General features: G+C 41.5%; 1 protein-coding gene across 1 annotated transcript in view; it reads left to right on the top strand.

Annotated features, from left to right (window-relative positions):
- LRP1B (LDL receptor related protein 1B) overlaps nt 1–25,629 on the top strand; it is a 1,871,059-nt gene that overhangs the window by 1,661,585 nt on the left and 183,845 nt on the right. The window contains exons 62-63 of the mRNA XM_073545568.1: nt 567–715; nt 24,703–24,796. Coding sequence (XP_073401669.1) covers nt 567–715; nt 24,703–24,796 — 243 coding nt within the window. The remainder of the gene's footprint in view (nt 1–566; nt 716–24,702; nt 24,797–25,629) is intronic.

Raw genomic sequence — 25,629 nt, 5'->3', positions numbered from 1 at the left:
AGCAGTCTTATAGCAATGTATTCCAGTCCATAAAATAGCTGTGCCTGCTGCCTGCCGAGCTGACAAGTCTACTTTAAAATATAGCATAATATATATATACATAGTACAGACCAAAAGTTTGGACACACCTTCTCATTCAAAGAGTTTTCTTTATTTTCATGACTATGAAAATTGTAGACTAAAGTAGAATGAACAGTAACATTCTTGCAGAAGTTTGATGCTTTAATGAACAGTTTAAATGTGAATAAATCTGAGTGTTGCTCTGTGTAACGCAGCTGTAATCTTTCATTTCCGGATGTCAGCAGCGTGCAGGTGTATCCTCATCTGTATGCGTCCGGACTCACTGGATGGTTTGCTAAATGGCTTTTTATGTAGTGTGCGAGGAGCGCCCTGTTATCACAGTATCAGAGTAACCGTTTTATTAACGACTGGATACATGTCCTTGTCATAATGCATTTCGTGTAATTTTTTATTAGGTCCCTTCTTCTGTTTAAAGCGTCTTATTAAAGAATTCAATTAACTTTATATGCATGGAAATATGATGTATTATGCCATTGTCTTTGTAGTGCCTGACCACCCTTGTAAAATTAACAACGGAGACTGCAGTCACTTATGTCTATTATCGCCCCACCGGTCACACACCTGTGCCTGCCCCACTAATTTTTACCTCGCGGAAGATAATAAGACATGCCTGTCTAACTGTACCGCCAGTCAGGTGAGTTCTTCTCATAAGAAATGAGATGGCACAAGATATTATTATGTCTTCTATGTCTTTTTGAATACTTTTTATTTCACTTGAAAGGAAACATTTCATCTGTTATCGATGCATGAAGTTCTTTTAAAGAAATATTTCTGTAAAAACAACCTGTCCATAACTGCATTATAGTAGTTATATTCCTGTAAATAGGAGCAGTATTATAGTAGTTATATTCTTGTACATAGGGGGCAGTATTATAGTAGTTATATTCTTGTACATAGGAGGCAGTATTATAGTAGTTATATTCTTGTACATAGGAGGCAGTATTATAGTAGTTATATTCTTGTACATAGGAGGCAGTATTATAGTAGTTATATTCTTGTACATAGGAGGCAGTATTATAGTAGTTATATTCTTGTACATAGGGGGCAGTATTATAGTAGTGATATTCTTGTACATAGGGGCAGTATTATAGTAGCTATATTCTTGTACATAGGGAGCAGTATTATAGTAGTTATATTCTTGTACATAGGAGGCAGTACTATAGTAGTTATATTCTTGTACATAGAGGCAGTATTATAGTAGTTATATTCTTGTACATAGGGGGAGTATTATAGTAGTTATATTCTTGTACATAGGAGCAGTATTATAGTAGTTATATTCTTGTACATAGGAGCAGTATTATAGTATTTATATTCTTGTACATAGGAGGCAGTATTATAGTAGTTATATTCTTGTACATAGGGGGCAGTATTATAGTAGTTATATTCTTGTACATAGGAGGCAGTATTATAGTATTTATATTCTTGTACATAGGAGGCAGTATTATAGTAGTTATATTCTTGTACATAGGAGGCAGTATTATAGTAGTTATATTCTTGTACATAGGAGGCAGTATTATAGTAGTTATATTCTTGTACATAGGGGGCAGTACTATAGTAGTTATATTCTTGTACATAGGGGGCAGTACTATAGTAGCTATATTCTTGTACATAGGGAGCAGTATTATAGTAGTTATATTCTTGTACATAGGGGGCAGTATTATAGTAGTTATATTCTTGTACATAGGAGGCAGTATTATAGTAGTTATATTCTTGTACATAGGAGGCAGTATTATAGTAGTTATATTCTTGTACATAGGGGGCAGTATTATAGTAGTTATATTCTTGTACATAGGAGGCAGTATTATAGTAGTTATATTCTTGTACATAGGAGGCAGTACTATAGTAGTTATATTCTTGTACATAGGGGGCAGTACTATAGTAGCTATATTCTTGTACATAGGGAGCAGTATTATAGTAGTTATATTCTTGTACATAGGGGCAGTATTATAGTAGTTATATTCTTGTACATAGGGGGCAGTATTATAGTAGTTATATTCTTGTACATAGGAGGCAGTATTATAGTAGTTATATTCTTGTACATAGGAGGCAGTACTATAGTAGTTATATTCTTGTACATAGGGGGCAGTACTATAGTAGCTATATTCTTGTACATAGGGAGCAGTATTATAGTAGTTATATTCTTGTACATAGGAGGCAGTACTATAGTAGTTATATTCTTGTACATAGAGGGCAGTATTATAGTAGTTATATTCTTGTTTGTACATAGGAGGCAGTATTATAGTAGTTATATTCTTGTACATAGGAGGCAGTACTATAGTAGTTCTATTCTTGTACATAGGGGGCAGTATTATAGTAGTTATATTCTTGTACATAGGAGGCAGTATTATAGTAGTTATATTCTTGTACATAGGAGCAGTATTATAGTAGTTATATCCTTGTACATAAGGGGCAGCATTATAGTAGTTATATTCTTGTACATAGGGGCAGTATTATAGTAGTTATATTCTTGTACATAGGGGCAGTATTATAATAGTTATATGCTTGTACATAGGAGCAGTATTATAGTAGTTATATTCTTGTACATAGGAGCAGTATTATAGTAGTTATATTCTTGTACATAGGAGCAGTATTATAGTAGTTATATTCTTGTACATAGGGGCAGTATTATAGTAGTTATATTCTTGTACATAGGGGCAATTTTTATTATAAAACCAAACATAAATACAATTATAATAAAACAAAAATCATCCAGCATTACAAAACACAAATCACTTAGGTAATATATACACATGCATTACATAATCAAATCATATTCATAAATAAAGTGTCCACTCCTGAGGATGGAAAAAGAAAGTTAGAGAGAAAAAAAAAAAACACATTTCCTAACTGAATTTTGCGTTTCTCCATAACGTTATGTTTCTCGGACTCCTTCCAACTTCCAGTGATTTTATCCACCGGAGTTCTGACATAACCTGATTGGCGGCAGCGGTGTGATCGAACAGCTCATTGTGCAGTGACACCCGGGTTCTCATGTGCCAGTGATAGAATTTGATGACACTGATTATAATGTACTTAGTCTCTCTGTTGATGTCACTAACAGTGGAGGGGACACCATGGATTATGTCGGGATACTTTAGGGTCCACAGTCTGGGGATTTTTAGATTACACCTTTGCATTTCCGGTTTCCAATTTCTCCTCCCAATTTAGCATGGCATTATCATCCCACCCAAATTTAACCCCTAGGATCTTAATATGGGTGGAGGCTTTGGAAAACTGCGGCAGATCAAAGATGGGCTCAGTATCTAATGTCCACAGAGCTTGACTCTTTTCAAGGTTGACCAGAGACCTGGAGGCCTCTGAGTAGCTTCTGATGGACGCAGATAACATCTGCACCTCTCGAGGATTGGAGATCACCAACGTCACATCATCCGCATAGGCAACAACATTCAGAGGCGGGCAGTGGGGGACCGGCACCCCCTGAAAATCGCACTCCAGCAGTGACCTCAGAAATGGGTCTAGGGCAAAAACATACAGGAGTGGACTCAGTGGGCAGCCCTGCCTCACCCCAGCCCCAACTCCAAAAGTGTCACCCTGCCAACCATTAATCAGAGGAAAGCTCACCGCCTCTCTGTACAACGTCTTCAGCCAATCCACAAATTGTCCCGGAATACCGTACTTTGACAAAGTGGCCCACAGGTAGTCATGATCAACCCTGTCAAAGGCTTTAGCCTGGTCCAGACTAACAACATATCTCCCACACCGCAGAGCTTTACATCTCTCAAACATCTCTCGTATCGAGATGACTGCTCCAGAGATGTTCCGCCCTTTTACTGTGCCAAACTGAGAGCCTGCCAACAGTGCTGGGGACAAACAGTCTAATCTAGAAAATAAGATCTTTGCCAGAATCTTCCTGTCCACATTCAAGAGGGCAATCGGCCTCCAGTTCTTGATGTCGCTCGGCTCTTTACCTTTAGTCAGCAGAATTAACGAGGACACTCTCATGGATGGAGGCATCAGGTGATTTTCTAGACAATTTCTATACACATCCACGAGGATTGGAGCCAGGAGGTCTCTGAATTTCTTATAAAATTCTGCCGTTATACCATCTGGACCTGGTGCCTTCTTCAGATGCAACTTATCAATGGCCTCCTTAACTTACTCCACCGTTAATTCTGCTGTCAAAGGAGAAAAGTCCAGATCATTAGTATCAGGCACTGGAGTTGCCTCCAAGAATTGAGCCATCTTATCTTTATCCAAAACTTTCCTCTGAAACAAGTCAGCATAGTAAGATCTCACCACCTCCAGGATACCCTCCCGTGAATCCTGCAATACACCCTGGGAGTCAATGGGACCCGTGACCATTTTTTTGGCCACCCTCTCCCTGCAATTCTCAAAAGGATCAGGGGCCCCTAAGGACCCAAAATCCCGTTCAAGAACCAGGGAGGTATACCTGCTATACTGATACTGCCTTATCTCAGATTTCAGCCGGTCGATCTTCACTTTGTCATCCCTGCCCGCCGAATACAGTGACTCCAATTCTTTGCACAGCTTTAGGTACTGGCTGTACTTATTCCTCCCTTTATTAACTGACAGTCTCTTTAAGAGGGATCTGATATCCTCCTTGATGTCCTCCCACCAGCCGGTCATGTTGTCATAGAAGACAACCCTGTCTAGATGAAGCTGGATAAGGGAGTGAACATGACTCTGAACATAGGCATCATCCAGGAGACTGGAATTGAGCTTTCACAACCCTCTACCAATGTCCGGACAGTTAGAGGTCCCCAAAGAGAAGCACAAGGCGAGGTGATCAGAGTAAGGGACAGCCTTCTCACCCAGGGCACGGACAGCCTCAGTAGGACTGACAAAAGCAAAATCTATCCTACTGCTTCTGTTGGAACATGAATACGTGAATTTTGGCTGCTGCCCACCCTGCGTGAAAACGTCAGTCAGTCCTGCCTGCATTATGACGTTATGTAGGACCTTACCGTCCCTGGTCACTGTCCTGCCTGAGGAGCTGTCACCTGATGTCAGTATGGCATTAAAGTCCCCCGCCATTACCACTGGAAGAGAAGTGAAGAGGTAAGGCTTGACATCATTAAACAGCTGGATCCTGTCAGTCACCGTCTGTGGCCCATAGATGTTAATAAGCCGGAGTCGTCTCCCATGGATAGTGACTTCTAGGACCAAACATCTTCCCATGGCCACCTCCGTCATCCTATGCACAGTCACATCATTCGTGTTAAACAGGACAGCGAACCCGGCGTAAGGCTCCACAGCCAGTGACCAGAAAGAAGGACCAGAACGCCATTCCCTCTCAGCCTCTCTCATAAGCCCCAGAGATGTCAGTCGTGTCTCCTGCAGGAAGATGACATCTGTGTCCAGATATTTGAGATGTTCATACACCGCGTGTCTAGTTCTCCTCAGCTTAATGCTGTTCACATTACTCGAGGTCACTGTCAATGAGAACCCCGCCATCACAACACAATATAGAAGGAGCAGAGTAACAGCCATCATCATGAGTCAGATATGTTCTGTCCACCACCGGTGTCCATGTCAGACTCTACCTGAGGGTCTACAGATAAGGGCTTCTGCTTTGGTGGGGGATGGTCCTCTATGTCCCTGTCACACTCAGCATCAACTTTCCTCAACTCTTTCTCATAATCATCATTATTAGACTCAGATAAAACTCCATACTTGTTGGACACGACCATCACTCCTGCAGAATTCTGAACCTTCTTACTAGCACTCTGACCAGTGTCATATTCTGCCTCAGGTTTATGGGAGGATGTGTTTTTTTTCTTCCTTTTATTATTATTAATGCTCCAGTCATCAGATACAGACAGTGATGCTGAAGGGGGGGGCTATCTGAGGCTGCTGGACCTGATGGACGACCTCCATATTCCCCTCTGCACCCTGCTTCTCTGGTGCTGCCTGAGTTGATTCCTGGTGGGCATCTGAGCTGGTCAGCATCTCTCCTGACATTAATACTCCTCCTCATGTGTCCCTGCCACCACATCCTCATCCTCCTGAGCCTCTGCCCCTGCCATCACTAACTCATCAGGGAAGACTGCAGATGTTGTGCCAGGCTTCTGGACAGTCCCTGTGAGGGTGGCCCATCCTACCACAGAGGCTGTACCTGACGTCCCGGCAGTCTGCAGCATCATGGCCGATTGCCCCACACAGACTGCACTTCACCACAGTACAGGCGTTAGCCAGATGACCTTTCCCACCACATATGAAACACTTTCTAGGTTGCCCGGGATAATAACACCTTCCCTTCTCCCTCCCAATGAAGGAGTTGGGTAAGTGGGCAGTGATGTTATCACATTGCCGCAATTTTACCAAGACCCGCCACCCCATTGTCCAGATACCATCCTCATCTCTGACCTTGGTGAGTCCAGAGATGAGGTCACAGTGTCTCCGGAGCCACACCTCGATGTCCTGTGGAGGAACGGCCTCATTCCAGAACGTGATGTTTACTGTGACTGTGTCCGGCCTGGAGATAGGAACCAACACAAACTTATTCCAGCCCTCAGCATCTCTGAACTTGGGGTAATTGGCCCAGAGTCTGTCCAGGTCAGACATGAGCTTGAAGCTGACCTCGTAGCCCTGCCTGTCCTGAAGATTAGACACTGCCAGTATTTCATTTGCCACAAACCCCATCTGGCCGCAAAGCAGCTCTCTCACCACATACCTGTGTTGTGGCAGATCCTCCTTGGCACCTATGTATTTAAACCGCACCACATTAATACGTTTGAATGTCTGGCCGGTATACCTGGCGCTGGAAATGAAGGATGGGGTGCCGCGGCTCCAGGCATTTCTGGGGGGCGCCTGCTGGGTCACACTGGGCTGACTGACAGGGAGAGGGCCTGCAGCAGGGGGGGCTGTCACACCTTGTAGACTGGATGGCAAAGGGGGATAGTCACACATATCATGCACATTATCATGAGCAGCATCATTATCAGACAGTGCGACGTCCAATACAGAATGTGAAACCCCTCCATCCCCCGACCCCATGGGCAAAGCATCACCAGCCACAATCTGTGCTTCAGCCTCAGCCTCATCAGCACAAACTGTCTCACACATACTGTCCTGCTCCTGTGTGGGGCATTCTGGGACCTGTGGTGCCTCTGCTGCAGTCTGAAGTGTATGCTCCTGTTCACACTGAGCTGCCTGCTGCTGCAGTTGTTTTCCCTCCTGGAAGCAGAAGCGGGCAGCCTGTAACACTGGCCGTGTCCGCTGCTGGGGGGTCCCGTCCTGAACAACAGGGGTCCTGGCTAGTGTTGAGCATTCCGATACCGCAAGTATCGGGTATCGGCCGATACTTGCTGTATCGGAATTCCGATACCGACTTCCGATATTTTTTCAATATCGGAATTCGGCATCGGAATCGGAAGTTCAAAGTTGATTGACAGCCTGACGTCATCATGATGCGCGGTGTGTGCGCATCATGATGCGCCGTCATTTCGGGCCTTCCGGGGGTCTCTGCCGGCCTGCCGGGGGTCTCTGCCGGCCTGCCGGGGGGCTGTGTGGACTGCCCGGGGTCTGTACCGGCCTGCCGGGGGGCTGTGCCGGCCTGCCGGTGGTCTGTGCACCCTGTGGGGGTCTGTACCGGCCTGCCGGGGGGCTGTGCCGGCCTGCCGGTGGTCTGTGCACCCTGTGGGGGTCTGTACCGGCCTGCCGGGGGGCTGTGCTGGCCTGCCTGCTACCATGACAGTGATTGACACATTAGCCAATGATGGGACAGTAGTAGTCCCATCATCCGGCTAATGTGTTAAATGTTAAAAAAAAAAAAAAAAAAAAATACTACATACATACTACATACATACTACATACATACTACATGCATGCTACATACATACTACATGCTACATACATACTACATATATACTACATGCATGCTACATACATACTACATATATACTACATGCATGCTACATACATACTACATGCTACATACATACTACATACATACTACATACATACATACTACATGCATGCTACATACATACTACATGCATGCTACATGCATGCTACATACATACTACATGCTACATACATACCACATACATACTACATACATACTACATACATACTACATGCTACATACATACTACATGCATGCTACATACATACTACATGCTACATACATACCACATACATACTACATACATACTACATACATACTACATGCTACATACATACTACATATATACTACATGCATGCTACATACATACTACATGCTACATACATACCACATACATACTACATACATACTACATGCTACATACATACTACATATATACTACATGCATGCTACATACATACTACATGCTACATACATACCACATACATACTACATACATGCTACATAAAAATAAAATAAATAAATCTTTATTTTTATATAGCGCTAACATATTCCGCAGCGCTTTACAGTTTGCACACATTTTCATCACTGTCCCGGGTGGGGCTCACAATCTATATTCCCTATCAGTATGTCTTTGGAGTGTGGGAGGAAACCGGAGTGCCCGGAGGAAACCCACGCAAACACGGGGAGAACATACAAACTCCTTGCAGATGTTGTCCTTGGTGGGATTCGAACCCAGGACTCCAGCGCTGCAAGGCTGCAGCGCTAACCACTGAGCCACCGTGCTGCCCTACATGCTACATGCTACATACATACTACATATATACTACATGCATGCTACATACATACTACATATATACTACATGCATGCTACATACATACTGCATGCTACATGCATGCTACATACATACTACATACATACTACATGCTACATACATACCACATATATACTACATACATACAATACATTCATACAATACATACATAGACATACAGTACATATAACATAGAGTAACATACTTACCAATACTTGTCACATTGTTCCCCGAAGCCATTGTCTTTTCCGGAATAAATATTAACATAACAAACCACAAAAATACTCACCCACGATCCGAAGCAGTCCACGAGTGTGTCCCACGACGATCTTGGGTAGAGAACTGCAGCATCAGATGATGCTGCCGTTCTCTACGGGCTGCAGGAATCCAATGACGGAAGGTAGGTATCCTTCCGCACTGTATTCCTCCGCCACTTAAAAAAAAAAAAGTCCCTAGTCTCACTTTATGCCATTGCTGCGTGGGAAATTCCCACGGACGATGCCTGCACAGACTCCCGAAGCCTGCACAGACCACCGGCAGGCCGGCACAGCCCCCCGGCAGGCCGGCACAGCCCCCCGGAGCCTGCACAGACCACCGGCAGGCCGGCACAGCCCCCCGGCAGGCCGGCACAGCCCACCGGAGCCTGCACAGACCACCGGCAGGCCGGCACAGCCCACCGGAGCCTGCACAGACCACCGGCAGGCCGGCACAGCCCCCCGGCAGGCCGGCACAGCCCACCGGAGCCTGCACAGACCACCGGCAGGCCGGCACAGCCCACCGGAGCCTGCACAGACCACCGGCAGGCCGGCACAGCCCCCCGGCAGGCCGGCACAGACCACCGGAGCCTGCACAGACCCCCTGGCAGGCCGGCACAGCCCCCCGAAAGGCCCGTACAGACCCCAGAGAGGCTGTACAAGGCAAAAACAGGGTTTTTCTTATTCCGATACCGGAAGTCCCATAGACTTGAATGGGACTTCCGGTATCGGAATCGGCGATACCGATACTTTTTTTAAAGATCGGCCGATCCATTCCGATCCGATACTTTGAAGTATCGGACGGTATCGCTCAACTCTAGTCTAGTCTAGTCCTGGCCTCTACAGCACAGTCCTGCTTGTAGGAGGCGAACCGCTCCCGGTTCCTGTAGGTCTCTGCCAGGGGCCCCATGCTCTCCAGCACAGATTCAATATCCTGCACAACACTCGCCAGCTGTACACCCAGTGTGTTCAGTCTCAGGTCATAGGCGTCATTACTGGCAGGATTAGTGGTCTTTAGACTATAGATGAAGTCTACCTCCATTTGCAGCGCTTTTTTTGCTGCTGTAACTCACCCAGTTTTCGGACAAGTCCCGGTATCTCATCTGCTAGCTGCAGCTCGGGTGCCCGCGCCGGCCCCACAGGTTTAGTCTTGACCACTGGTACAGGGGTTTTGAAGACAGTCTTGTGCGGGTCCACCACGGATGGTTTTGTGGCCCCTTGGCTGGATGCAGGCTCCGCAGCAGGTTTATCGCTGCCACCTGACTGTGACCGTGTGCGTCCTGACCGCGCCATACTGCCATGCTGCTGTACGTTCTCCTGCATTGTCTGCCTTTCCAAAGACGTTTGTCTCTGCCTTGGAGCTGGAGAGCTGGTCTGCACAGCTGGGGCCGATCTCACCTGTGCACCTGGCAGGAGCTGCTTACTGACTGGGGAGCTACAAGACTTCACATTCAGCTGGATTCCATCACTCACTGACACTTTTCCTTCTGGCTTCTTTGCTGGAACTGGAGAAGGTTTTCCTCCCAAAACTTTACTCACAGCTTTTTCCTCCTTCACAGAACTGCTGCAGCTTTGACTCGCTGCATTCACTGGTCTGACAGTGGCTTTTGGGATTAACATTCCCATTAGAAGCCTGGGAGGCTAGTCCCAGTGTAGGCCGGGAAGCCTGGGCCTTGCCTGGGGAGCTTCCCCGCCCAGGGTGGCCCCTCCCTGGGCTTGCTACAGACATGAGGAGAACCACTGACACACAACCTCACAGCTAGGAGGCAGTATTATAGTAGTTATATTCTTGTACATAGGGGCAGTATTATAGTAGTTATATTCTTGTATATAGGGGCAGTATTATAGTAGTTATATTCTTGTACATAGGGGCAGTATTATAGTAGTTATATTCTTGTATATGGGGGATAGTATTGTAGTAGTTGCATTCTTGTACATAGGGAGCAGTATTATAGTAGTTATATTCTTGTACATAGGGGCAGTATTATAGTAGTTTTATTCTTGTACATAGGGAGCAGTATTATAGCAGTCATATTCTTGTACATAGGTGTAGTATTATAGTAGTTATATTGTTGTACATAGGGGACAGTATTATAGTAGTAATTTTCTTGCACATAGGGGGCAGTATTATAGTAGTTATATTCTTGTACATAGCGGGCAGTATTATAGTAGTTGTATTCTTGCATATAGAGGACAGTATTATAGTAGTTATATTCATGTACATAGGGGCAGTATTATAGTAGTTGCATTCTTGTACATAGGGGGCAGTATTATAGTAGCTATATTCTTGTACACAGGGGCAGTATTATAGTAGTTTTATTCTTGTACATAGGGAGCAGTATTATAGCAGTCATATTCTTGTACATAGGTGTAGTATTATAGTAGTTATATTCTTGTACATAGGGACTGTATTATAGTAGTTATATTCTTGTACATAGGGGACAGTATTATAGTAGTTATATTCTTGTACATGGGGGCAGTATTATAGTAGTTATATTCTTGTACATAGGGACAGTATTATAGTAGTTATATTCTTCTACATAGGGGCAGTATTATAATAGTTATATTCTTGTACATAGGGACAGTATTATAGTAGTTATATTCTTGTACTTAGGGGGCAGTATTATAGTAGTTATATTCTTCTATATAGGGGGAAGTATTATAGTAGTTATATTCTTGTACATAGGAGGCAGTATTATAGTAGTTATATTCTTGTACATAGGAGCAGTATTATAGTAGTTATATCCTTGTACATAAGGGGCTGCATTATAGTAGTTATATTCTTGTACATGGGGGCAGTATTATAGTAGTTATATTCTTGTACATAGGGGACAGTATTATAATAGTTATATTCTTGTACATAGGGGACAGTATTATAGTAGTTATATTCTTGTACTTAGGGGGCAGTATTATAGTAGTTATATTCTTGTACATAGGAGGCAGTATTATAGTAGTTATCTTCTTGTACATATGAGCAGTATTATAGTAGTTCTATTCTTGTACATAGGGGGCAGTATTATAGTAGTTATATTCTTGAACATAGAGGATGTATTATAGTAGTCATATTCTTGTACATGGGGGCAGTATTATAGTAGTTATTTTCTTGTACATAGGAGGCAGTATTATAGTAGTTATCCTCTTGCACATAGGAGCAGTATTATAGTAGTTATATTCTTGTACATATGGGGCAGTATTATAGTAGTTATATTCTTGTACATAAGGGCAGTATTATAGTAGTCATATTCTTGTACATGGGGGCAGTATTATAGTAGTTATTTTCTTGTACATAGGCGGCAGTATTATAGTAGTTATCTTCTTGCACATAGGAGCAGTATTATAGTAGTTATATTCTTGTACATAGGACCAGTATTATAGTAGTTTTATTCTTGTACATAGGGGCAGTATTATAGTAGTTATATTCTTGTACATGGGGGATAGTATTGTAGTAGCTGCATTCTTGTACATAGGGAGCAGTATTATAGTAGTTATATTCTTGTACATAGGGGCAGTATTATAGTAGTTTTATTCTTGTACATAGGGAGCAGTATTATAGCAGTCATATTCTTGTACATAGGTGTAGTATTATAGTAGTTATATTGTTGTACATAGGACCAGTATTATAGTAGTTTTATTCTTGTACATAGGGGCAGTATTATAGTAGTTATATTCTTGTACATAGGGGCAGTATTATAGTAGTTATATTCTTGTACATGGGGGATAGTATTGTAGTAGTTGCATTCTTGTACATAGGGAGCAGTATTATAGTAGTTATATTCTTGTACATAGGGGCAGTATTATAGTAGTTTTATTCTTGTACATAGGGAGCAGTATTATAGCAGTCATATTCTTGTACATAGGTGTAGTATTATAGTAGTTATATTGTTGTACATAGGGGACAGTATTATAGTAGTAATTTTCTTGCACATAGGGGGCAATATTATATTAGTTATATTCTTGTACATAGCGGGCAGTATTATAGTAGTTGTATTCTTGCATATAGAGGACAGTATTATAGTAGTTATATTCATGTACATAGGGGCAGTATTATAGTAGTTGCATTCTTGTACATAGGGGGCAGTATTATAGTAGCTATATTCTTGTACACAGGGGCAGTATTATAGTAGTTTTATTCTTGTACATAGGGAGCAGTATTATACCAGTCATTTTCTTGTACATAGGTGTAGTATTATAGTAGTTATATTCTTGTACATAGGGACTGTATTATAGTAGTTATATTCTTGTACATAGGGGACAGTATTATAGTAGTTATATTCTTGTACATGGGGGCAGTATTATAGTAGTTATATTCTTGTACATAGGGACAGTATTATAGTAGTTATATTCTTCTACATAGGGGCAGTATTATAGTAGTTATATTCTTGTACATAGGGACAGTATTATAGTAGTTATATTCTTGTACTTAGGGGGCAGTATTATAGAAGTTATATTCTTCTATATAGGGGGAAGTATTATAGTAGTTATATTCTTGTACATAGGAGGCAGTATTATAGTAGTTATATTCTTGTACATAGGAGCAGTATTATAGTAGTTATATCCTTGTACATAAGGGGCAGCATTATAGTAGTTATATTCTTGTACATGGGGGCAGTATTATAGTAGTTATATTCTTGTACATAGGGGACAGTATTATAATAGTTATATTCTTGTACATAGGGGACAGTATTATAGTAGTTATATTCTTGTACTTAGGGGGCAGTATTATAGTAGTTATATTCTTGTACATAGGAGGCAGTATTATAGTAGTTATCTTCTTGTACATATGAGCAGTATTATAGTAGTTCTATTCTTGTACATAGGGGGATGTATTATAGTAGTTATATTCTTGAACATAGAGGATGTATTATAGTAGTCATATTCTTGTACATGGGGGCAGTATTATAGTAGTTATTTTCTTGTACATAGGAGGCAGTATTATAGTAGTTATCCTCTTGCACATAGGAGCAGTATTATAGTAGTTATATTCTTGTACATAGGGGGCAGTATTATAGTAGTTATATTCTTGTACATAAGGGCAGTATTATAGTAGTCATATTCTTGTACATGGGGGCAGTATTATAGTAGTTATTTTCTTGTACATAGGAGGCAGTATTATAGTAGTTATCTTCTTGCACATAGGAGCAGTATTATAGTAGTTATATTCTTGTACATAGGACCAGTATTATAGTAGTTTTATTCTTGTACATAGGGGCAGTATTATAGTAGTTATATTCTTGTACATAGGGGCAGTATTATAGTAGTTATATTCTTGTACATGGGGGATAGTATTGTAGTAGTTGCATTCTTGTACATAGGGAGCAGTATTATAGTAGTTATATTCTTGTACATAGGGGCAGTATTATAGTAGTTTTATTCTTGTACATAGGGAGCAGTATTATAGCAGTCATATTCTTGTACATAGGTGTAGTATTATAGTAGTTATATTGTTGTACATAGGACCAGTATTATAGTAGTTTTATTCTTGTACATAGGGGCAGTATTATAGTAGTTATATTCTTGTACATAGGGGCAGTATTATAGTAGTTATATTCTTGTACATGGGGGATAGTATTGTAGTAGTTGCATTCTTGTACATAGGGAGCAGTATTATAGTAGTTATATTCTTGTACATAGGGGCAGTAGTATAGTACTTTTATTCTTGTACATAGGGAGCAGTATTATAGCAGTCATATTCGTGTACATAGGTGTAGTATTATAGTAGTTATATTGTTGTACATAGGGGACAGTATTATAGTAGTTATTTTCTTGCACATAGGGGGCAGTATTATAGTAGTTATATTCTTGTACATAGCGGGCAGTATTATAGTAGTTGCATTCTTGCATATAGAGGACAGTATTATAGTAGTTATATTCATGTACATAGGGGCAGTATTATAGTAGTTGCATTCTTGTACATAGGGGGCAGTATTATAGTAGCTATATTCTTGTACACAGGGGCAGTATTATAGTAGTTATATTCTTGTACGTAGGAGCAGTATTATAGTAGTTATATTCTTGTACATAGGGGAAGTATTATAGTAGTTATATTCTTGTACATAGGAGCAGTATTATAGTAGTTATATTCTTGTACATAGGAGCAGTATTATAGAAGTTATATTCTTGTACATATGGGCAGTATTATAGGAGTTATATCCTTGTACATAGGAGCAGTATTATAGAAGTTATATTCTTGTACATAGGGGCAGTATTATAGGAGTTATATCCTTGTACATAGGAGCAGTATTATAGTAGTTATATTCTTGTACATAGGGGCAGTATTATAGTAGTTATACTCTTGTACATAGGGGCAGTATTATAGTAGTTATATTCTTGTACATAGGGGACAGTATTATATTAGTTATATTCTTGCACATAGGGGCAGTATTATAGTAGTTATATTCTTGTACATAGGGAACAGTATTATAGTAGTTATATTCTTGTACATAGTAGCAGTATTATAGTAGTTATATTCTTGTACATAGGGGCAGTATTATAGTATTTATATTCTTGTACATAGGAGCAGTATTATAGTAGATATATTCTTGTACATAGGGGCAGTATTATAGGAGTTATATTTTTGTACATAGGGGACAGTATTATAGTAGTTATATTCTTGTACATAGGGGCAGTATTATAGTAGTTATATTCTTGTACATAGGAGAAGTGTTATAGTAGATATATTCTTGTACATAGGGGCAGTATTATAGGAGTTATATTCTTGTACATAGGGGACAGTATTATAGTAGTTATATTCTTTGCACATAGGTGCAGTATTATAGTATTTATATTCTTGTACATAGGAGCAGTATTATAGTAGATATATTCTTGTACATAGGGGACAGTATTATAGTAGTTATATTCTTGTACATAGGGGACAGTATTATATTAGTTATATTCTTGTACATAGGGGCAGTATTATAGTAGTTATATTCTTGTACATAGGGGACAGTATTATAGTAGTTATATTCTTGTACATAGGGGCAGTATTATAGTAGTTATATTCTTGTACATAGGGGACAGTATTATAGTAGTTATATTCTTGTACATAGGGGACAGTATTATAGTAGTTATATTCTTGTACATAGGAGCAGTATTATAGTAGTTATATTCTTGTACATAGGGGACAGTATTATAGTAGTTATATTCTTGTACATAGGGGACAGTATTATAGTAGTTATATTCTTGTACATAGGAGCAGTATTATAGTAGTTATATTCTTGTACATAGGGGCAGTATTATAGTAGTTTTTTTCTTGCACATAGGGGGCAGTATTATAGTAGTTTTATACTTGCACATAAGGTATTATTATATCTGATATACTGTTGTACTTTGGGAAATATTATAGTAATACATCAATTTTACATTAAATTAATTGTGTGGTTTGGAGTGGATTTGTCACAATTTCATTTAATTTAGTAGGAATGGATAGCCTTTATCTGTCTATAAATAAAGTATTATGTTTTCGACGTCCTTGTACTCTTGTGTGTTATTTCTCAGAAATAGTTCTCGTGATGTCCTGTAACTATGTAACTCTCTCTTTTGACAACGGAGGACTGTCCTACCATCACAATGAGCCAAATGCAGGAACTGGACTCCCTGCACTCACATGCTATAGACATTTATCGCCGTCAGCGCCACCCAGCGCTTTTTGTGACGTAAAGATAGAAGGTGGGAAAAGGGTTAAGAAACAGATAAAAAGTCTGTTTAGTTTCACTTTTCCGGTCAATAAACTGAGTCCCCAAGGGAAGAAAATCTATTCATGGACCGATGGTTGTATCTCAGCTCGCCTCATTGATATATAAACGTTTACAGCGGAATGTAGCAGCGTACACGTTTTTATTAGCTGGAGTAGACTTATGTTTTCCTCTGCGCTGAAAAAAAAAAAGAATTATGATAAATTATTACATTATAATGTGCAAATTCGTAAAAGTTCATTAAAATTGGATAAATATTTTATGCATTCAGTCCTGGATCTAATTCTCTGTTACCATAATATACGGTACCGCTGCTTGGAATCAATTTTTGCAGTTACAGAATAATTTTTGCTCAGCGGCAGAATCCTTCACGCAGGTGTCTCTTCCCTATTTCATTACTAATTCCCTTAAAGGATAATCACATCCAAAATGTGAATTCAGCAGAAATCAACTAAAATAGAGAATAATAAAATCTGAGATGAAAGGTTTTATCCCATTTTTGACAATTTTCTACCGTTTGTCTTAAACTTCCCGACTCCGTCATTAGGTCTGAAAGTTAAATGAGAACTTTCTGTAATATTCAAGACTATCTTTATCCTAAGGGTTCATGTTCAGTACAGTAACCATTTGGACCTATCTTGTAAAACCTTGTGAGCGCTTTTCTTAAGGATTTATATATTTTAATGCATGTTGTCTTATGATGGCTGTTTTATAGGGGAGATTACAGTACGTCACATCCATGTCCTGCCATCCGGCGTTTTTGCTTTCTATGCAGTTTCCCTTATTGTCCTCATTTTCTTCAGTATATGATTTTTTTTTTGAACATTGCTGTTCTGAAAATTAATCTATGAGCATAAGTCTTTATGAACTTGCGATAAGCTTGTGTTTGCACCCAAAGGTCAATCCGAACAAGTAAAGCTGCAAAATAATGTACCGTATATTTAATGTATGGCACTGGGCTTTTGAAACCTTTTGTGGGCAAAACAAAATTTCACAAACAGCAGATTTGTTGCGGAAATTTCCATAGCGGTTATCTGAACGGGGTTGATGGATTTCTCCATACCCCATTCAGATAAATAGGGAACTCACAAAAGTCTCTGAAACTATTGTTACTCGCCTCATTATACCCTATAGATGCCCATGATTAGGAAGGTTATTTGCAACAAAAAATGTTCCGAGGTAGAAGTTTATAGATAATTTTTTTTGCCTTATGCTGTTCAGCAACTGCAAACCATAAGAAGGATACATAACCAAAGTGCAAGGATAGGTGATAATGTGCTGATCACAGGTGGTCTGACTGCTCCAACCTCCCACCGATCCAGAGAATTGGGCTCGGAAATGTCAAGTTATGAAGAAAAGCCAAGTGCTGTACTCAGCCATAGGCACGGTCCCCTAGAGTATGAATGAAACGGTGGTGCGGATGCGCAGCCTGGCTCTGTTCTGACGGGGCATAATAGAGCATCATTTTCGAAGATGGGTGAGGGTCTCAGTAGTCTGAAGGGATAAATAATAAACTGTGAATCAGTAGGAATCTGACGTTAATGCTCCAACCACCCGCAATGCAGAAAATTGGGCTTGAAAGGACAAGTTATGAAGAAGAGAGCCAAGTGCTGAAATCAACTATCTGTGGCAGACCCAAATAGAATTGATGAAACATTGGTGCGCATGCGCCACCTGGCTCTGTTCTGATGGGACATAATAGAGAATCATTCTCAAAGATGGGTGGGGTTCACAGCCGTCTAAAAGGATATATAATAACTTGTGAATCAGGAGGACACTGACATGGCTGCTCCGATCCAGGGGCACGCGTTTTTCATCATTTGATGATGAAGTGACATACACCCGTCTTTATTGGGCACTTGCATGAAATAATGAAAGTGGTGCGCATGCGCGAGGCTTGTAGAGAGCCAGTGGTAGAAATCATATTATCACGTTCCCAAGAGCATGTGAACATGATTACTGGGAAGACTAGTCAGGAGAAACCAACACATCCTCCACTAGTCTGAAACTATTGCGCATGTTGGATATTGATTTTTAACTTTTTTTTTCATACTCTGCCTTAAGTTATACTGTAAAAAGGGCTTATTAGGCAGGGAGATAACATAAGACTAAACACCTGCTGGAATTGGGGGAATGGTGGAGCTGTCAGAATGAAGACTATAGCTGCAGTCAACATTGACTTAGACTACCCGCACCTGGCTTTGCCGGTCGGAGTGTTGACGGCTCGTGGTCAAATCTTTGATTCCTATAAATATTCTACTATTTAATATGAAGCACAATATGTTTGATAATTTTGAAATTTATCTTAGGAACTAATTGTTTTTCATGAGTAATTTTCCATAAATAATACAGCTACAAGATAATTCATAAGAGGGGTCCTATTCCCCTTTTTGACTGCTGACCTATGTCGTTATCACTCAGTAAACTTTATGAACCTTGGTGTGCCCATGATAAATATCATACGATTAAACATAATTACATTTAAAACTTTTTGTACTATGCGCCGCCACATCATAAAAACATTCCCCACTGTCATCTGAATTGCTTACCGTAATTGCTAAAATGCATTTATTCGTCTTTTAACTAGTCTACGTTAAACTGCCTGTCTGCATTCATAAAGCACAATTTACCGACCCGTAGAATTCCCCATGTGTCTACAAGCACTTTACAAGTACATTAGGAAGTCTGATAAGAGGCACGAGACTAATCATTCACCTGTACTTATAATGCTCTTCACCCATTATCTGTTGATAGGTAATTGAAACAGCCAACGCTTCTTCCTTGTTGACCAGATGTAGACAGCAGAAATAATCTATCTAAATCTCTGGTCAACAATGGAAACAAGATCTTCCAAGCAGATGATAGAGATGGTTCAATGGGTCTTCAGCTAATAAACTGTGTAGAGGACAGCTGTGTGCTGCCGCATAGACCGTTATGGACGGTATTGAACTAAGAAAGGAGTTAATTGTCTGAAAAATGACGTGTTAATAATTTAATCTTTCAGGGAAAATTTACATTATCAAGTAAGCATGGTCAGTTTATCGTGAGAAGAAGCATAATTGTAACTTTACAAGAAAACCATTTTACAAGCCATATGTCGGAGCACCACGGTGTTCTAGATCCCCTTCCCTTAATCAATCTACTTCTTTTCTGGCATTATTGATTGACAGTTTTGGCTTGACTTGGACCAGTGCTATCTCAACTAAAAGCCCTCACAATATTGCCCCAATATCGGCACATGTTCATAGAAGGGAGGTATCCAACTTTAGGGAAAAAGCTGCTTTGTTTTTGCTATGATACTGCGAGTGTGACAGACTTTAGTCGAGGCAGCACTGACTTGAGTGAAGAAAAGGCAATGAAGAGCTGGGTGGTCAGTTTAACTCATGATCGTCCACAGTGTACCAAACAAGTACCTAAGTTCCATATCTAAAAAAAAAGATTATTCTATCGAATAGTAGCCCTTGGATTTTGGACCTATAGATATGTTGTTTTTTTTCTCAGCGCAAGCTGCTCTATATGGAGTTAAGCTTATTTCATAACAAATTTTGCATTGACAGACTCCCTTTTAGGCCGGGGGTCACACTTGTGAGAAACTCGCACGAGTCTCGTGTCTCAATACCCAGCACTGCCGCTGGCACTCGGACCAGAGTGCTCAGCTGCATAGAAATACATGCAGCCGCACACTCCGGTCTCAAGTGCCGGTGGCAGTACCGGATACAGAGACACGAGTTTCTCGCAAGTGTGACCCCGGCCTAAAAGGGCTGTTTGTTTCAGTAAACCTTTTGGGGGAATATTAAAAAGTTCTAATATCTATTGCAGAGAGTCTGTTGAGGATTGGCTCATTAAGAATTATCATTGAACACTCAGTCAACATTTTTAGCAAAATTGTGTTAGCTGTACCCAAAGGATAAGTAAACGACAAAGATGGTAGTGTAAGAAAACAAACGTCGTCTTAGATGAGCGGGAGGAGCAGCTCTATGGCCATAAGGTCTTTCAAATTGATTGGGATACTGGTATGATGCCCAAAGGAACAAGAGCCCATATTTTACTGATGGATCTATATCTTGGAGACTCTGATCATCAAACCTGACTGCTGATCAATGGAAGCACTCCAGTGAGATCCTATTTTGTCTCATAGATGGTGGAGTAATTAATTGATGACTCCTGATGGTGCTGTTCTTTGTCCCTAAATGGAGAGTCTCATGAGATTATGAAGAGGTGACATTTCATTATTTCAAATACTGTCCTCATGGTTTTGCCCCAGATAAGGGCCTTCATTAAAGGATCCTTCCTTACAGTCCATTGTACAGTCTTTGAAAAAAAGAAAAGATTTTTGCAACTTAATAATTTCTCAAATACTCCTCTTTTGTTTCGGAATGAAGAGCAGCACCATCATGAGTTGTTCTTTTGTCAATCCAATGAGAACTAACCGCAGAGGTGACAAATAATAATAATAATCTTTATTTTTATATAGCGCTAACATATTCCGCAGCGCACACATTTCATCACTGTCCCCGATGGGGCTCACAATCTGAATTCCCTATCAGTATGTCTTTGGAGTGTGGGAGGAAACCGGAGTGCCCGGAGGAAACCCACGCAAACACGGGCAGAACATACAAAGTCCTTGCAGATGTTGTCCTTGGTGGGATTCGAACCCAGGACCCCAGCGCTGCATGCAGCGCTAACCACTGAGCCACCGTGCTGCCCCATACAAACTTGTAACTTGAGTAACTATAGCAGTCACATGTCTGTACAACAGGAATTGGAAGTACAATGTTGATGCTAGTACCAAATCATTAATTGTAATTTCTGAAACCAACCAATGCCATTGAATACCAAAGGTATAGACCTTTGTAACAAGAAACCCCAATAAACCATCTTTTAAGAAATGTTAGAAGTTACTTATCACTGCATGAAGTTCCCTTTAAAGTCTTCTTAAATGTCTCTGAAGAAGAATAGTAGAGCCCATACTGCAACCCAAAGGGGCTACAGAGGAGGGCCACATGACTAGGAGGTATGCCAGTGTCTTGGGAATTAAGTGGGGTATCAGTTAATGGGGGTGCCGAGTGGGTATCTTAATATGATGCTTTCGGAGGCAGCAGGCAGGGTCAACACAGAAAGGTGGGGATAGATTAGGGTAGTATGGGAAATACATAGTCCTACCTGTTTGATGTAGCATGGTATATGTGGCGCCCCTGAGGCTTCAGTCGCCACAGAGGTACTGCACCTTCTCCTAAGGTGTAGTGCCCCACCATCCAGGTAGGCTGGGAACTCCTTTCCGCATTCCAACACCTGCACCCCACACACAGGATAGTTCAGCAGGGACCCATCCATGCTTTGTGCTGGAAAGGTCATAGGGTGCCTTTTGTGGTCCCTGGCTTCGCAACACAAGAGGTGCTGGGGAGGCAGGTGGAGTTAGATATAAAAGAATGGGAAGAGTGAGAGTTAGTGGTTAGTTGGTTAGAGGAGAGAGAAGAGAGAATATGGGTGTCTGAGGGACGTGCTGCAGCAGGTCCCAGTGATCTGGGCTGCTGGCACGAGAAAGACCAGAGAAAGAGACTGATAAGTTTGATAACCTAACCTTCCATAAGAGAGAGAGAACAGATCGGAACGAAGGAGAATAGAAGGATGGTGGGAAGCTGGTTGAAGAAAGATAGAGAACCCTTTCAGTCCAGAGAGCGCAAAGGCCGGGGCCCGGTCCCCGAGGTTGATTGGATCTTTATGTCCGACAACAGACACCGGAGGAGTAGTGAGCCACTAACGCCTTGCTCCCATCATAGACTTGGGACACAACAGCAACCGAATAGAGAGCCGGGACGCAGTGAGGAGTCCCCGAAGCAGGCTACAGCTGTCTGTCATACAAGTAAAGACTAGGAACACCTAGAGAGAGGCATTCTAGGGTAACTAAGTACTGGAGTGCTTCGCACCTAAAGGCGCATTGGAGGAGTCGTTCAGTAAGGTACATGTTGGCGGAGTGTGGAAGGGAGAATCCTATCCTGCCTGGAGGTTGGCTGGAGCCCTGTCCTGGAGAACACAGTACGGAGGCAGGCAGTTGAGTGAACTGCAAACAGTGAGTAAAGCTTTGGAACCGCATACTCGGGTGTCCTCCAGTTATTCCCGCACCACTACACCTAGGTACCAGCCTCCATACCATTCTGCGCCTCTCCTCATCCATTGCACCTACACTGCCCTGGGACTACAGCTCCACCTGTGGGGAGCTACACCATCTCGGCTGCACCACACCATCAGTCCCAGTGGATTTGTATGCAGCGTTGGCTTACCATCTTACTTGCCAAACACCATGGGTGGCGTCACGAACTATTCTAATAACCTTTAACACCATTAACATCACCACCATTGATATTGGGCGCCCAGGGCCACGGACCGGGTCACCACTGCTGTGACACATTCCCGCCTTGACACTGGCCCGGTACCGAGTACCCCGCTGCCCTGGGTGTGCGAGGGCGACTCATATATAGGGCGGCCTGGTTGGTGAATGAGTAATCCGTTTAGTGAAACAGCCTCTCTTCCACACTTTCCTAATGTTGGTTGAATTCTAGAGGTACTGGTGGTTTAAAAGTTTGGATTTGGTTATTGGCTACACAAGGTTAGGCATTATGCCATGGCAGCAGGCTGGAATGGGACTTTGGAAATCCAATTTGTGGTATGGTAAAAGAGGGAGGGGATTCATTTTGGTAGGGTAAGTAGTTCATAAAATACTTGGGGTACATAGTGGCCAAGTTTTCAGAGGACAATTTATGGGGCACCATTCAGCAGGAGGGCTCTTTAATCAGCAGAATGCGATTGGGATCAAAGAGGAGCAGCTGATGGCACAAGGTTTTATCTGTTGAGCTTCCAAACACCCTTTCCTTCTATTCATACCAGTAATTAAAATATAGTAATATTATTAGTTTTAATATTATTAATGTTATTTAATAAAGGCTTTTGTGGCCATTTTCATCCAAGCCCGTAATGTCTGTTGTTATTGAGGGGACAGGAAGAGGATGAAGCGGGCGATTGAAGAAAGGTCGAAAGGTCCGTCAATTCTGAGTCATAGGTAAAGCTTTGTTCACAGGTATATACTAGGCCCGGTATTCATAAATGTATTTTTATGACGAAAGTCGCTGCTTAGCCATAGATTGGCAACTATTGTCATTGAGTCACTATAAATATACAATGGCTGTATACATTTTTGCACTGTATAGGAAAACTTGTCAGCTGTGCTTTTCTATGTAGGAAGCTGTAACATGCATACCTCATTGATGGAGACCAAAATGGTCACCCTTTTGGCCTCCAGCAGGTGTGTAGTGGGGCACACTTCCAGTGCGTATGACAAAAAAAATGTACCCAAGTATGGAGTGAACAAGACCTAAGTTCATGTTGCTATTTCTTATGTCTTCTTGGTTGAACACAGATTGTGTTTTCGCTGGCTGCAAAGTCTAGTGCGAATGTATCATCCAGGACTTTTGTATCTTTAGACTCAAAAATTTCATAACCTAAAAAAACCCTCCTAGTTATTTAGCTCTGTACGCGATATGTGGAGCATCTGGATTAAAGCTTCAAATTAGAAATGTGTGGTTGACTTCTTCCCAGAACTTACGAAGATTCATACCTGTCATGCACGGATTAACATAAGTAAAATAGTTGATTGAGTACCGGGCGATAGATTTTTGCTTGTTTGATTTTGGATGCCCGGTAGATTGTTTTTGATTTTTTTGACACATTTATTCCAGCAATCATAAAAAAAAAGAAAAATCACAGATTTACTTTCCAAAGCTCATAACAGGTTTAGCTAACTATGGAAGAACGTCTGTCACATTTAGATTCACTGAGAAATGTTCTGTAAGGAACTTCAAAGACACCGAGGCTTTGAAACACTCAAATGATTCCACCGTTCCATGAACGCGAAAAACATCTATCATATTAAACAGGGCAAAACTTAGCAGAAAACAGAATTATAAACCTCCAACAACAATCATTCATCAAGGCAAAGCTTTCATTAAATCATTAATGGAAAGTTATTTTCTTTCAGTTCCGCTGCAATACAGATAAATGTATTCCATTTTGGTGGAAATGCGACACAGTAGATGACTGTGGAGATGGATCCGACGAGCCTCCTGAATGTCGTAAGTTTACGGTTTTTGATTATTTTTTTTTTACACCAGACTTAATCATATTAGTGCCTTACATTTGAATTTGAGGGGAAATGTTAGTGCCGGTTTTATTTGTAACTGTGTAATAAACTGCAGGTGCTGAGGATGTCGCCACGGATGCAAGACAGACCAAGAATTAAAGGTTTAAAAGGTTTATTTACGGGGGACTTTTCTCTCCACAAAGGGAGGAGCAGTGGGGGGTTAAATGTGACAGAGTAAACAGTAAATCTGCAAAATGGTACTAAAGAAAGCTATATAACAGTTCTGCAGTGTTGAAACAGATTAGGATTATTATATCTTATCAGTCCGGGGAAGCTTGATTGAAGGGTCTCCTCCTACATTGGCACCGACAACAGCGGCGCTTGCAGTCTCTGCATTCTCTCCTCTGAATGAAGTTGGGGGCCTTCAGGTGTTAAGGCAAGGAGCAGGGAGATGATGAGAACCAGAATCTCCCCTGCTCTGAGTCTCTGTATGAAACCTCGTCTGTCTCTCTGCAGGAACGATGCTGCACACACTGGGAAGTCTCTACCACACTCGGGGGCTCTGGCTTATCACTGCGGTCACCATGACTGCCCGCTCGGGTCACTGTCTCTGCACTGTCAGGGGGAAAGTCGCCTCTGGTCACGAAGGCTACCTAGTCCACGTACTCACATAAAGCGCTGTCATTGCCTAGTCCTTCAGTCCCAGTCCTGTGACTGGGGTTCTCTCTCTCTGGGCGCGTGGTGCTGCAGCCTGCTCTCCATCTAGCACGCTCTGCTCTGTCTCTGGCACGCTCTGCTTTCACGCCCTTTCCCTGCACAGCTTCC

Source organism: Dendrobates tinctorius, unplaced genomic scaffold (assembly GCF_039654945.1).
Source record: "Dendrobates tinctorius isolate UK_male_01 unplaced genomic scaffold, ASM3965494v1 ptg000143l, whole genome shotgun sequence".
In the NCBI taxonomy this organism is placed as follows: Eukaryota; Metazoa; Chordata; class Amphibia; order Anura; family Dendrobatidae; genus Dendrobates; species Dendrobates tinctorius.
This window is presented reverse-complemented; position numbering and strand designations above follow the sequence as displayed.